Source organism: Diospyros lotus, chromosome 8, assembly GCF_014633365.1.
Source record: "Diospyros lotus cultivar Yz01 chromosome 8, ASM1463336v1, whole genome shotgun sequence".
NCBI lineage: Eukaryota > Viridiplantae > Streptophyta > Magnoliopsida > Ericales > Ebenaceae > Diospyros > Diospyros lotus.
In genome coordinates, this window is record NC_068345.1 from 1,974,236 (window position 1) to 1,989,345 (window position 15,110).

General features: G+C 33.7%; 1 protein-coding gene across 6 annotated transcripts; it reads right to left on the bottom strand.

The window, feature by feature from the left end:
* Window positions 1–3,117: 3,117 nt before the first annotated feature.
* Window positions 3,118–14,209, bottom strand: LOC127807664 (protein DETOXIFICATION 27-like). 6 transcript variants are annotated; one of them, XM_052345691.1, is made up of 9 exons: window positions 13,802–14,209; window positions 13,089–13,630; window positions 12,895–12,981; window positions 12,741–12,797; window positions 11,258–11,389; window positions 9,389–9,627; window positions 9,141–9,259; window positions 7,927–8,013; window positions 3,129–7,839 (listed from the first exon to the last, which is right to left on the bottom strand). In XM_052345691.1, the coding sequence occupies exons 1-9, from the start codon at window positions 14,120–14,122 to the stop codon at window positions 7,789–7,791; spliced, it is 1,635 nt and encodes a 544-aa protein (XP_052201651.1). In that variant the 5' UTR covers window positions 14,123–14,209; the 3' UTR covers window positions 3,129–7,788. The 6 variants fall into 6 exon arrangements, with proteins under 6 accessions (XP_052201653.1, XP_052201651.1, XP_052201650.1 ...); XM_052345693.1 differs by having other exon boundaries at window positions 3,118–8,013; window positions 13,089–13,626; window positions 13,802–14,124; XM_052345690.1 differs by having other exon boundaries at window positions 3,129–8,013; window positions 11,258–11,359.
* Between the last annotated feature and the right edge of the window lie 901 nt (window positions 14,210–15,110).

Sequence of the window (15,110 nt, forward strand, 5' to 3'; positions counted from 1 at the left end):
CCTGTATCCTAAGCACAAGTTGAATCAAATTCGGTAAGTAACATTTTAATTAAATTAAAATAATTAAATTAAATTGATCAAAACTATTAGTTTAATTCAATTTAAGGAGTGGGTAGATTTGATTCAATTTCTAAGTTTTGATAATTTCAATTATTTCGATTTAATTCTGTATTAAAAAAATTAACGTAATCCAACTAACTGAAATATTAAATATATTATCAGTTTTGTATTTTAATTTTTTAATTTTTCTTAATTTTTTCGATCAATTCAATTTCTTTTAATTAATTAATTTTTTTAAATTTAAAAATCTATTCATTTGATTCAATTAAAAATTTTATACAGATTCAATTTACCTTGCAGACAAAAACAGGCTTAGAGGGGCTTTCTGTAATTTAACTAGTTTTTAAGTCTACTCCGCAAAAGTCATGAATGATCCAAGCCTGAGGCGGCGCAAGGGCGGCCAGCCTGGAGAATCCAAGATTTGAATTGAAGGTCGAAGAAAATACGAATTTTATATATATTTTTGCAACGAATTTTATTTTTGAAATAGTAGTACAATCACAAATAAAATTATTATTAATTTTAACTAACACCACTATAGAATTATTATGAATTTATATAAATAATATTAGTTTGTAAAGATTATTTATCAAACTTATTTATAGATATAACATTTTCCTTAATTTAGTGTTTATTAAAATAAATAATATAAGATTGTATCAAAATTATTTTCTGAATTAAGATATAAAATAGTCAAAATAAGATTAAAAAATATTTTAAGATTCTGCATTGAGAGATATATGTGTTTTTTTTTTATCTGTAAGATCTAAGATAAATTTATCTAAATAATGCAGATAAAAAGTAATTTTTAAATAAATTTAACAAAGAATAAAATTCACATTTATTTAAAATATTTTTCATATTCTACTTTTTCCATCATTAACAAACACCACTTGAGCATATATAATTTAAAATTTAGTAAAATTTTACTGAAAATTCATGAGATTCAAATACAAAAAATTTAAATTTATAAATACTATTATTTATCACTGTCCTAAGAGTTCAATCATTTAAACGTGGATTAATTTGGAAGCCAAAAGTCAGAGGAGAAGTTGTACAACAACTCTGCAATTCATTCTGAGCTTCCAAGTGGGGAATTCGACTGTTGATCTTCCTGTTTTGTTTCTTTATGTTTCATGAAATTCAGGTTGTCTGTCGGCAGAATCCAGAATCCTAAATTTAAATAAAATATTCCATGCAATTGTATAAATTCAAAAATTAAAATATATATATATATTTTTTACCAATTATCACGTATTTAACATTTCTATAACCCTATGTTAATATAATGATGTGATATCGTCAGTTACATGGAGTTATTTTCAAGACTATGGTCACTTTTTTTTAAGGGGTGTTTGTTAACCAAAATAAGAGGGAGAAAATATCAGATATGGAAAGCATTCCGAATATTTGATCTTTCCAACGTGTTTGTTAAACTTATCTGACCATTTTCAAAAAAGGCCTCACGTGACCTCTTACTCCCCCTTTCAAGATAAATTTATCCAATCTCCCAATTCAGATAAATTTATTTGAATCTTTCAAGATAAGACTCAATTACTTATCTGCCCCTTGTAAGATAATTAATATCATTTAATACATTTTAAATATTTAAATTTATTAAAAAAACTTATTTATTTAACTCTTATAATTAATATTATTTAATATATTTTTAAATTATTATATATTTTGACAAATTTATATTTATACTTTTCAACTCTTTTTAAATTTATTTTTGAACATGAATTTAGAAAATAAAATATTATTTTAATTTTAATCTTAATTTTTTTGACAATTCATATTAATCATGAAATATTATTTTAATCATAAATTTGATAATAGGATATTTTGGTAAAAAAAACCCTTATCTTAGTGCTTATCATATATATTAACAAACACATGGAAAGAAAAAATACAGTTATCAGTGGATTCTAAAAAAAATTTAACAAATAGTCTGATTGAAATCTTGGAATGTTTCTCGGCCTTATCTTGATCATTCCATATCTTATTCTGAAAAGCATCACAATCTTATCTTGATACCACCTTATCTTGCTCATTTTAACAAACATCCCCTAAGTGAAATCTTACCCGATTCATGTTTATGAGTCCGCATGCATTTACAAAAAATTAGCCAGACAAAGTTTGAAACCGATATTTAGGTTTAGAATTTAGACTTTAGAATATCTTAAACCTTAATTTTTTATTTTAGCTTGAATCCAACATTTTTGGACCAAAGATGACTCACATCAATGCTAAATATACAAAATGATTGTTTTTATTCACAATTACATTCTTATTTTTGTTAAAAATATATATTAAAAAAATGATAAATTGCACCTAGACCCCTATGCTTTGGGTCATTAGCTGATACACCTCAAATGATTTGGAAATACTAGTAGTAATCCTTGTGGTTTAGTTTGTCTGGAACCCATCTCGACAACGGTTAACAATGGGTTCCACTATTGATGGGTGCAAAACCCATTGGCAACAAGCCTATTACCATCGGTTCTACTAAAGCGAGACAAAAAGAAAAGCATTTGACATGGGAAAAAAAAAAAAAAGATGATGAACCTCACGAGTCCAATAATTCCAAATTTGTCTGTTCATCCATAGCTTAAAATATTCATAATTTTTGTGATATTTCTGTCGATATTTTCGTAAATCAAGGATATCGATATAGATAGCGAGTATAATCTCCTATCCATCAAAATATTCTAAAAATATTCGCAATATTTTCGTAAAATATCCTTTCCGTGAACTTGTAATATAAATTTTACAAAATATCAAGAAAATATCTAAAATATTCATAAAATATCGATTAAATTTTCATAAATAAAAGGTGAAATTTAAGTTTTTCAAATAAGAATTTATTAAACTTTTATTAACTAAATAAAATAAGTTTTCAACCCACATGAGAAATTTCATTCTCATTAAGAATCTCATTATTCATATTCCATTTTAATAGACAAGTATCTCATTATTCATATTTCATTTTAATAATCAAGTATCTAATGATTGAATATTACTATGTCACTTGAAGCCTTAAACTGCTATTTAAAAACAAAAACTCCATGATTGAATATTCTCATGCCACTTGAAATCTTGAACTGTTATTTAAAAATAAAAATTTCATGATTAAATATTCTCATGTCACTTATAGTCTTGTTCAAATTACAAGCTAATTTGAGGAACTTTTTAACAAATTATAACCAAAACACAAAACGTAATTTGAAGGTTCCTCCCTAATTCGTCAAAAATTACCTTGTTCATTAAATTATATCGAGTATTTAGTTTTTTAATGATTTGATTGATATTATATTTTTATTAAAGGTAATTTGAAAGATTTTGTTTCTACCCGCTTAGCAACTTGTTACAAGCAAATGCAAAATCTACTGTCGAGGTAATTCGATTGTTGTTTTTTTTTTTTCATTTATACAAAAGTTACATAATTGTTGGTAATATATTTGATTAATTAGTTCTTTTAATGATTATTATATTATTGTTAAATTTCATCTTCTCCTCCAAATCTCCAGAGTTCAGTTCAAGTTTCTTATGTTTGATTTCATCTTCTACTTCATCAGCTTTGTCTACTTATATAAACAATTAAACCTGCTCTTTTTGCCCAATTTTATGGGACAAATCTACAATGATATTGGGACCAGTAGATGAATTAATTGAATTCTAGTTTAATATTATTAGGTGGAGTATTTGGACTTTATATTCTGAAATTAACTTTAGGCACTTTCTTAGATCATTGAGTTCAGATTTCATTGGATTTAAAATATGTAATGAAGGATGGTAAACACTGCTCAATTCTTTTTTTTTTTTTTTTTCCTCTAAGAGAAAGAAAAATAAATAAGAATAAATGGTCTTATTAATAATTATATAAAGGGATATTTAAGTAATATAAAATTAAAATAAAATTTGAGTGTATAAATCATTTTGACGAGTGACAATATTTGTACCCATAATTTAAAGATAAGTTGTATGTATATGAAATTTTCATGTCAACTAATATTAATTATTTACTATTTAAAGAATAAGAGAAAACAAAAAATTAAATATTTCATTTAGATATATGATTTACAAATGAATTCATGTGAGGCCTTACAAATATATTTTATTTAGAAAATTTTTGTTTATTGATTTCATGTGAGGCCTTAGATGCTAGCGATAGCCCGAAAGATCCTAAATGGAAGTATTGTTTTCCATTGGAAAGGAATAAAAATGGAACTTAATGCAGCTTTTGTAGTTTAGTCATGAAAAATGGAGATATCACAGGTTTTAAGTTCCATTTTATCACATAGATCAAAGGAAAAATTCAAGAAAATATTCAAATGTTCCACCAGAAGTAAAAGCTAAGATATTGGAATGGATACAAAGGAAAGATGTAACCCTGAAATAGAAATCGATTGCGGTGGAAAATATCAAAATTGAATTGAGAGGACAGTTAGTGGAAATAGAGGACTGTCTTATGGTAATGACAACGATGATGAAGACGATCCATATGTGTATCCAACATACATGAATATTGAAGAGAGGGAAGCTTATCAAGATGATGTAAGAGCTTCAAAGGAAAGTGAGTGGCAACGAAAACAAAAAACATCATTTTTTTGAAGCAATAAAAGAAGGGGTCATCATAAGCTAAAAAAGGTGAACAATCAGAACACCTACGCCGAACACAAAATGTGAGACTATTAATTCTAAAAGCTCTGATTGCACCTTCATTATACAAATCAACAGGATCAAAGCAATGGAGTATCAAAAGCATGTTCAAATGGAGTAATATAAAGGAAACCATGAGCCAATTGGTTAGCAAGTTCTTTATTTATGATAATACAACTCCCAATAAGGCATCGTCACATCATTTTACGAATATGATGCTCGATGCACAATCAATAGGAAATGGAATTGAATTGCCATCACCATATGAGATCAAGAACGAGTACTTGGAAATGGAACACAACGATATGAAACAATATGTGGCCTCTCAGAGAGAAAAATGGTGTACATAACACTATAATGGCAGATGGTTGGACCAGACCAACAAGGCTCAGTATTATCAATTTCATGGTGCACTCAAAGGGTTCCATGGTGTTTTTTAAATCTATAGATGCATCAAACAAGATCAAGGATCACAAACATATCTATGATTTGTTAAAGGAAGTTGTAAATGAGGCGGGCAAACAAAATATGGTTCAAATTGCCACCAATAATGGCTCTACATTTGTTAAAGCTGGAAAAAGAATGATGGAGAAGTTCAATATTTATTGGACTCTTTGTGCTGCATATTGTATTGACTTGATGTTTGAGAGTATTGGGAAGAAAGATAGTATGACAAACATTATTACACAAACTAGAGCACTTACCAATTACATCTACAATTATGGGTGGTTACTAGCTCAAATGAGAGAATTTTGTGGAAGGGAAATAGTCCGCCCTAGAGCAACTCGATTAGCCACAAATTATCTCTGCCTAAACAGTCTTTTGAAAAAGAACTCTAACCTTGAGCAATTGTTTACTAGTGATGTATGGGCTAAAAATAGATTGAGTACCACACCATTGGGAAAGAAAATGGAGCAACAAGTCATTAAATATCGATTTTAGAATCAAGCTGCACATATGGTAGCTATTTATGAGTCGCTATACAAAGTCCTTCGATTAGTTGATACAGAAGTTGTCTCAACGAAGCTGCTAGTATACAAATCCATTCATATCATGAAAAATTTCATTCAACAACAAAGAGTAGTACAATGGGTTCTTCAAAATATCAATGATCGTTGGAATAGAACGCTTAATCATCCCCTTTATGCGGCATGTATAATATTTTAAGTATTAATTTTATATCCTATTTTTTAAAATTTGTCTTGCTAATAATTGTATTTATATATTTTATTCCCTTAAAGTCTACAACCTTAACCCAAGGTACCAATACAGAGAAAGTGTTGGTGTGAAGACAAAACTCATAAGTATAGTTCATGAAGTATTTGCAACGCCAGATCCAGAGAAAGTGTTGGTGTGAAGACAAAACTCATAAGTATAGTTCATGAAGTATTTGCAACGCCAGATCCAAACTCTGATGGAATTGCTCAATTTGGAAATGAGGTAAATTGTTTAATGAGAATTTATTTTAATTAAATGTTTGCCTTATATTAGTTGTTTGAGATAAGTTTTCTCTGTACATAGCTCGCATATTTTAGAGATGCAACTAAAATATTTGGTCATCGCGCTACCATTACTGCAAGAACTACTATGATGCCTGGTATGTTTTTTATTTCACATAAACTTATTATTATCTTGCATCTATTACTTTATTTATTTCTTATACTACGACATTTATATTGCAGCTAAATGGTGGTTTATGTATGGAAATGACACGGCTACATTAAGAAAACTTGCTATGCGAATTTTATCTCAGATTGCCTCATCTTCAGCATGTGAGAGAAATTGGAGTACTTCTTCACTCATTCATACAAAGCAGAGGAATCATCTTGCATATAAGAAACTACAAAAACTTGCGTTTTGCTACTATAATATGAAGCTTAAAATAAGAGACATGGAGACTGCAAATGATAACGTTGCAGAAACAGAGTATTTGGATCTTTTTGACATTTTAGTGAAACTAGGAGAAGAGAATCAGAATCAACTCTCTTAATAAGTTTGTCCACTACACCTTGATGATGATGAAGGTAACCCCAATGCCTAAATTGTTACAAGTGCTCGTGAATATGGAATCAATGTTGATCAAGTGTTATCAGAAGAGATTACGAATAGTAATGGAGGTGACCTATGGGATATGGGAATGCGAGGAAAGGTACGTAGGTCCAGAATCTAGATGATCATATTGATAGAATTGGTAATGACGACACTGGTAACATCACAATGCGAGGAAAGGTACGCAGGTCCATAACTAGCTTCAATCAAGATGATTATATTGATGGAATTCATAATGAAAAAAATGACGTTGATGATGGTGATAGGTGTTTCGGCCAATTACCAAATCACATAAAGTCCTAGTGCCTTTTAATCAACATTTTTGCTTATATTATGTACTGTGTAAATAAATTTACTTTTGCATTGCTTAGCTACAACAATGAACAGTGCAATCAAAGTAGTCTTGCAGCTGAACGATGCCAAGAGAGGTTTTACAATGTTTCTCCAATTCAAGCATGAGTCCACGAAACACATTTCCATATCAATCCTGAACTCGTCTTCAATAAAAACACAATAATAGCACAACAATCTATAATAGGGTTCATTGGGAATTGTAGTTTTTATAGGCAATTTTATCTTTACTTTGCAAATAGGTGATTTTCACAACTCAATCCTATGATTTTTCAGGAAAATTTTCTATTGTCCATAAAATTTGCCCAACACGTGCGAGAGTGTGTGTGTGATGGGGGGGGGAGGGAGACTCACGCCCACACACCCCCTTTGCCTTACAAGCCCGCATCGGGTAACATACTATTGCCCGATACGGGCAATATAACAGGCCTCTGATTTTTCGATCACAAATAAATAATTTTATTGTTAGCTACTAAAACTGGCCCTCATAATCTCTGTAGTTTCCTAACTTAGCACCTCAGTTCCAGCAAGATAGTCATGGCTTTATGAAGAATAGCAAAGGGAAATGCTCTAGGGTTGGCCTGGTAAAAAGTGGTTGCAATAGCCTTCTCCATAATCAAGGTTCAAACTTTTTTTGAGCAAACCCATATACAAATTTTTGTACGTTTACCTGATGCGCGCGGTTTGTAGGCTATGGAACGCGCTCAATGCGTTTACCTAATGTACACCCACATGAAAATGATTGTAGGTCCTTACGGATATAGAATGAAGATAGAAAGGAATGAAATGGTGAACGCCACTTACCTGTTCTTCCCAGTTGCGTCTTGTTGTAATGCATATTAGTATCAATGTCTGGACCACAGTGCCACTGATCATCCCAACCCAGAGACCCTGCAACATGTCGAATTGTTCTTGTCAAACTAAGAACACATTTGGACTGCAAGCCTGTATTTGTGATGTGACGAAACAAAAAATAATTGAGTCATGCTATTTGTAAGGGGAGAGTTTGACAGGTGAGCGTACAGGGAGATATATCGCAATTTTTGTTCACCCCCTTCTCTCTCTCTCCCCTTCCCTTGCCGCTGCAACCAACCACCCGCTTCCGCCCCTCTCGCTGCCGTTCTTTGCCTCAGCCGCCTCGCTTGCTCTCACCACCGCCTCTCCTCCTCTCCCACTGCCACCTCGCCTCTTCATCTCTGCATCCTCCATCAACCAGCTTGCCTCTCACCGCTGTATCGGGGCAGCAGCGAGGCGACGGCAAGGGGCAAGCCAGTTGCTGGAGGATGCAGCGGTGAGGAGGCCAGACGGCAAGGCAGCCAGATCAGGCGAGGCGGGCTGAGGCAAAGAACGACAGCGAGAGGGTCGGCGGCGGATGGTCGGTTGCAGCGGCAAGGATGCGGCAGCAGCAGCGAGAGGAAGGGGAGAGAGAGGAGAGGTTGCCGGAGGGGGAAGGGACAAAATGGTCATTAAGAGAGTAGAGAAAAGGGCAAAATAGTCTTCAAGCCACCTGTAAAAACCTCTCTGTACAAATAGCATTATTCAAAATGATTATGCACACTGCATTTTCTGCTCAAAAACGTCTTTAATTTTTAGTGGGTGTGGAAAATGAGCCCACGGTGTCATCTTTACAAGCTATTTCTGAGGAACCCTTAGCTTAAAGTAACAAGGGTCTAGCAGTCAAATATATACTTCTTGACAGTGTACCACATATGCAAAAAAAACATGGTTGAGATGAGAATATTATAATACATGTGTGACCATACAAGTAAAGATAGAATAAGAAATGAAATGGGTGAATGAAATGGAAAAATTTTGTAGCAAAAGGGGGAGAGAGCCCAAGAAAAAAAGGATTAGTGGTAAACCCTAAATATGATGTAAAATATAGTGAACTTATATTCAACATGGTCACGAATAAAGATAGCTAAAGGTCTAGAATCCATAGAGTCTACTCCACCTAGGAGGATCAAAACTTGTGATTATTATTATAGTCTGATAGCATGGAGCAGGGTAACGCACACCTTAAAGCCAAAATTGAGCAACCAGCCCAAGATAATTCCCAAGGGGACTCCAACAATGTAGTAACTACCGATATTTATAATTGCCACCTGTGCTTGCCAACCAGATCCGATTGCAACACCTGAAGGAAAAAGGGAAAAAGAATCTATAAAACAAAAACCAAAAAAAAGAAAAGCAAGGAACCTGAGACTGAGAGCACTTGGTCATTAATTTGGATTCCAAAAACTCCAATGTGTGATAGTTATTGTACCTGAGAGTACCGGCTGAATGCAGTTGAGGAGAATGGTAAATGCCAACAATAGTGCTAGTTCATTAACCATTCTAATCACAGAGGTGTTTGATGTAAAGATCATAGCAAGATTGTCAGGGCATGCTATTATAAGAACCCAAAAGAAAATACCCACGAGTAGGGAGGTGAATGTGGAGACAATGCTAGCAAACTTAGCACCTTCTGCATTGCCTGCTCCAAGCTCATTAGCTACACGCACCCTGCATTTCAAGCATCACCTGGTTACAATGCTTGCTTAGTTATTTTTCAGATTGCTACAACCAAATCATTTTACCATTGTTACACAACTGTGATGATGCAAAATTGGATGCTTTCTAAAAATTCAGTTCCTTGACCTAAATTATAAAGTAAATTTTCATAAACTGGATTTTGAGTGTCATGAATTAATCAAGATCAAATTCACAATGTTTCAAGCTTTTGCAGTTCATCAGAATTTATGATTAACAAAATATGCAAGAAGATGCTTAACACTGAAGGCCACCTATTACTGATTGCTTGGTTACAAAAGGTCTGCAAATCAGCTAGTAGCAGATACGTTAAAAGTTCAATACCAAAATAGGATGCTGCTAGGACTTCTTTACTTTTCACTCTGCACCCTGTAATTTAATAACTAGCCTCCTCCCTCATTCACTAAGATGGAAAAGCAGAATGAAGAGAACTTAGATATGAAGCCCCTGTTAAAGCAAGGACATTACAGCTAAGAATGATGGCATGTTTATATGCACTTGAAACTGAGATTACTGCATTCTGGTTATTGTAATGTCTGAAGACACAAAACATTTTCAGGGAGTAGATCTCAAAATAAAAAGGGGCCTCACCAGTGCGAGGCTCCTGTTTTTGTATGCAGCCAAACTGTTACCAACATTGATTGACTTTACTACTAAGAAGTCGTTTTTTTGTTTTGAAAATGAAAAGGATAAGCAAATGAAAGACCCATGAGATTAAAAAAGTTGACAATGTAATGAATTAGGACTAAATAAAGGAAAGCAGAGAAGCACATTCAACTCATTCTCCATGGAACAAAAATTAGGGAACAAAAATTAGGACAAATGATAAAAGGGCCTCCCTAGGGCATGAGGCTCTTTTCTTTATGAGGATTGGGGGAAGGTCATATTTCTATGCTACCTTCTCCTTGCTTTTTACTAAAAGGCTATTTCCAAAAGACTCAAATGATTGCAAGAAAAAAAAAAAGGAACTCTTCACCAATGGACATTGCTGATCAACCCCAGAGAACAAGATGAATCAATGGATAACATTTCAAGGATATGTAGCCATATGTATTCTTATCTATACATTAGCAAATTGTTATAAAATTTGGACACAAAGTCTTAGTATTTAGACCTCTCAATTAGCATCGTATATATTTAAATTTATCATTCTAGTTTGAACCTTTTAAAAGTTTATAAATTTTGGACAATTTAAAAACTTTTTATAAACATGCATATCAAATTAAAAATACATTCAGAATCTTGGATTGTATAAATTGCAGCAGGAATAATTTGCAAGAATGCTATAAAATGTAAACCAAAATTTTGAACTTATTCAAGCCTGACTTCTTACAGTGATCAATCTGCATATGTAATTCAATGAGATACAACTTTAAGGCAAAACCAATTTAAGCAGCACACAGAAAACAGTATGCAAGGATATGATTATGGAGACTAATGGCCTAGATTTTAGAGAGTGTTATTTCTTAACATAACATACTCCAAGTGAAGGACAATGTGGTGATGGTGATGAATGGGAATGGGAGAAAGTTGTGCTAAAGTTGCTCCTTCTTATAGAAGGCCAAAGATGTGAGGCATGTCAACCCCATACGGGCGGACCTACCTTATTAAATGGTGTATGTATGAAGTCTTCTTCACATGGATTTGAGCCAAATGCAAACGTAGATTTCCCAACAGCTTTTGGTGAATTTGTGAAACGAAATCTCTGTGAAAGATTTTGATTTGATTCTGCATCCTTGTATCACTTTATAGATTTTCAGTGTACAAAAAGCGTGCAGAGAGCATTGACAGGAAAAGTAGCAAGGAAAGAAAGCCACAGAAAAAAATACCAGCGCACACCAACAAGCAAGGAAATGGGTGTAACATCAAGACTCTTGAATTGGTGCCAGAAGTTATTGGGCATTTTCTGAAAAAAGTTTTGGGTCTGTAATCTTCTCTTGATTTTCATATTTATATTCTTTACACTAGACTGGCCAGCTAGATTCTATGTAGCTGCTCCCAACTACTAGGATTAAGACTTGGTGGTGTTGTGTTATTATATTTATTTTTCTACTCTCATGGGATCATCATATAAAATCTGAAAATTGCTCTGAGACTGTTGGTTGTTACTGAGCAAACTTAAAACTATATTAATTATCAACAATGCTGAAAGAAGACAAGTACTGTTATGGCCCCAAATTTACTTGGAAAACCCTCTAATAGTTAAAACAACATGTCAAGCCTTTATTCAACTTTGTGGGGTCAGCTACATGAATTCTAGATTTCCATTCATTTCTGAAACCCCTATAATAGTTAGGAGAAAAAAGTTATAAGGCAAATATGAACTCCACCACTAAAATAATGATTGTACAATCTCTCTAGAAGTTAGGTAAACATATAATCTCTCCACAAAGGTAGGTAGAAAATATCTCTATCATATCCTAAAAGAATAAAAATTACAAAAATATACTAACACATTATAAGAGTTATATAGATGAGGGGTATGAACACACTGGCATGATGATGTAGGACAAGGAAGCGTAGATAATGCAGATGATATTGTGTAAGTAGTAAGTACTACAATGAAAGGTTACGGATCATAAAAACACTACACAAATAACTTTCAGCCACTTGAGGAACGAAATTTAGGTAAAAATTTTGATTTAATTTTGCATTGATCCTATATCCCTCTATTAAATTTATTAAAAACATTAGGTTTTTGAATGATAAAAAGAGCATGGGCAAGGTTGGAAGAAAAATAAAACGGGGAGGGAGGGAGAGAGAGAGAGAGAGGTGTAGTCTAATTTGAGTGTCAAATTATGAGTATTTAAAAAAAAAAAAATCAGAGGCCTGTAATTTTCTTCTGCCCTAACGAAATTGTTCCTCTCACCCGTAAATATATGTAGGTTGTGGTGAACCACATAATTATTATGTGTCAAATTTTCCTTTCAGGGTATGCATGTACTTGTTTTTGCATATTTATTTTTGTTGTGATCTTGGAATTGTTGTTTAAAATCCCAAAAAAATGCTGCCATGAACTATTTATTTTGGACTTATTTTTCTCTCTTTTTCCCTTTTACTAACTAATAGAAGATAATTATACATACCCCGTTGCTGCAAGAAATCCAAGGGGAATCATGGATTCCCAGGCAAAGATACTGATACTGTTGGTACATAGAACATTAAAGTGATCAGAACAAGAAATAATTGAGCATCTAATGAAAAATAAATAAATAAAACCAAGAGAACAAAAATTCCAACCAGATGGACAGGGCAGAAATTGCAACTTCAGCTCTTGTCATAATCCCCGAGACTATAATCAACACCCTATAGTAAAAATTCTCCAACCTGAAAAACATCACAACTAGACCCTCAAAATCAAATTGAATACAAAATCAAGCACCATGTCTCATCTAAAAGTAAATCAAATCGAAATGAGAGAAAAAAGCACATACGAGAGCATGACCCCAGAAGCCACAGAGAGCTTGAAAAACTCCCACAGCCTAACAAAAGCTTGCTCGGAGAAACCAGTCCAAGAATGAGGGCACCCACCGAGCACAACGTACCCAAAAAGCCCCAAAACAGAAACCCACCACGAGAAATCGAGAGTCAATGCAGTGCCAACTATGCCAACTCTGAGCCGATACACAAAGAACCAACTAACGAACACATGAAGTGCTAGTGCCCCACCGGAAACCCAAGCAATCACGGCCATCTTTAATTGGCACTGCAAGAACCTCACTAATGAGAACTGAAACGCGAAGCTCATGTGCATCGGAATCAGCCACATCGCCACTATTCCGGAAAGATCCGCCACCGCCGTCGGTTGTCCTGCGAGCTTAAGTATCGGCCCCGCAAACAGGAAAAGAGGCAGCAACGAAATAGAAGCTAGAAACAGGACAATCCAGGAGCGTTGCAGGTAGATTCCCAACAAATGGTGCCGTTTCGCTCCGTATGCTTGGCCGCAAAGAGTTTCGAGCGCACTTGCCATTCCTAGCTATCAAAAGAAGTCGAAAATTCGTATGAAATGGAGCATGAAAAACACTTATAATCCTCACATTCAGTATTCATGATCATCAAACCGTACTTAATTTTTACATAGAAGATTTAATTACAATACTAAGTAAAGAGGTTGAAATTGGAGGGGTAACTGGATAATGATTGTTACCATGAAGCCGAAGGTGACGCCAATGATGACGGTGGTGACGATGGACAGTGCGGCGAGGTGGAGATCGCTGAGGTGGCCGGCGAAGGCCTGGGTGATGGTGGTGATGGAGAACATGGCGAGGCGGGTGAATATGGAGGGACCGGCAATGTGCCATATCTTCTTCGATTCCGACCATATCCCAATCATCATACTTCCACACTCTGGTTCTTCTTCATTGTGAAGCCCCAGCCCCAGGTATTCTTCTTCCTCAGCTGCTGCTGCTGATGATGATGAAATCAACAGTGGCTGTTGGTTGTTGCCGTCTCCAACTCCAAGCCCCATCGCTAGGACCCGGATTCCGCACGAACGCAGCCGCAATTGACATAAAGCGGAAGGATTCGAAAGATGAACTTAAAATTCGATCCAAAATTCGACCCGACAAATGAATCTTTAAGTACCAGTAAATCTTTTTATATAATAATATTAATAAGTACCAATCATTTTTATATAAATTTGACCCGACAAATGAAATGGATCTTGTTCAGGACTCCGTATTCGGATGTTAGAACGGATCGATGCTTCTATTGGGCCAATTGGGTCGGTCGACCCAGTGGGCCCATTTAAGTATTACTGTAAATCAAAAAAACGAATTATCTAAGGCTTTGCTATTCATTAAAGGACTATAAATGATATTAGAAGTTGGTTTAAATGTTATTCATGTAAAGGGTTATTGTGATCCTTAATTGCAAGAGCTTAAAAGCTTAATTTGAGTTTGCTTAGTTTTGTTGTTGTCGAAATATAATAATAAATTTATAATTATGAAATAGTGTTTGTTTTTAATTTTTAGTTTTTAGAAGATCAATGAAGTATAAGACAATCACGGATATGAGATATCTCTTACATAGACCTTTCGATGTTTACATTAATTTTAGTCTAAAAATAAAAAATTATTTAAATAATTTGTGGATGAATTCTTGTATACCTCAATTAGAGATATAACTCTCTATTTATAAAGATTAAGACTAATAAGTAGAGAAAGATTTGTATCTTATAAGGTTGTTTGTTCTTAATCTCTAAACAAAGATCTAGAAAGTGAGTTGACATATTTTTGATAAATAATAATCCAAATAGCCCATTAAAAATTATATCTTTAAGACCTGAGAGAGATTCTGAGAGATATCTAAGAGATACTCTTAATAAGGTTTTTTAGGGGTATTCAAGAGAAACTCTTAGAAGATCTCTCGAGGATACTCTGGAGAACCTCCTGAGAGGGTCTCCCAATGACTATTTTGATATGAAAGTTTATAGGTATCCTTTATTTAAACTTATT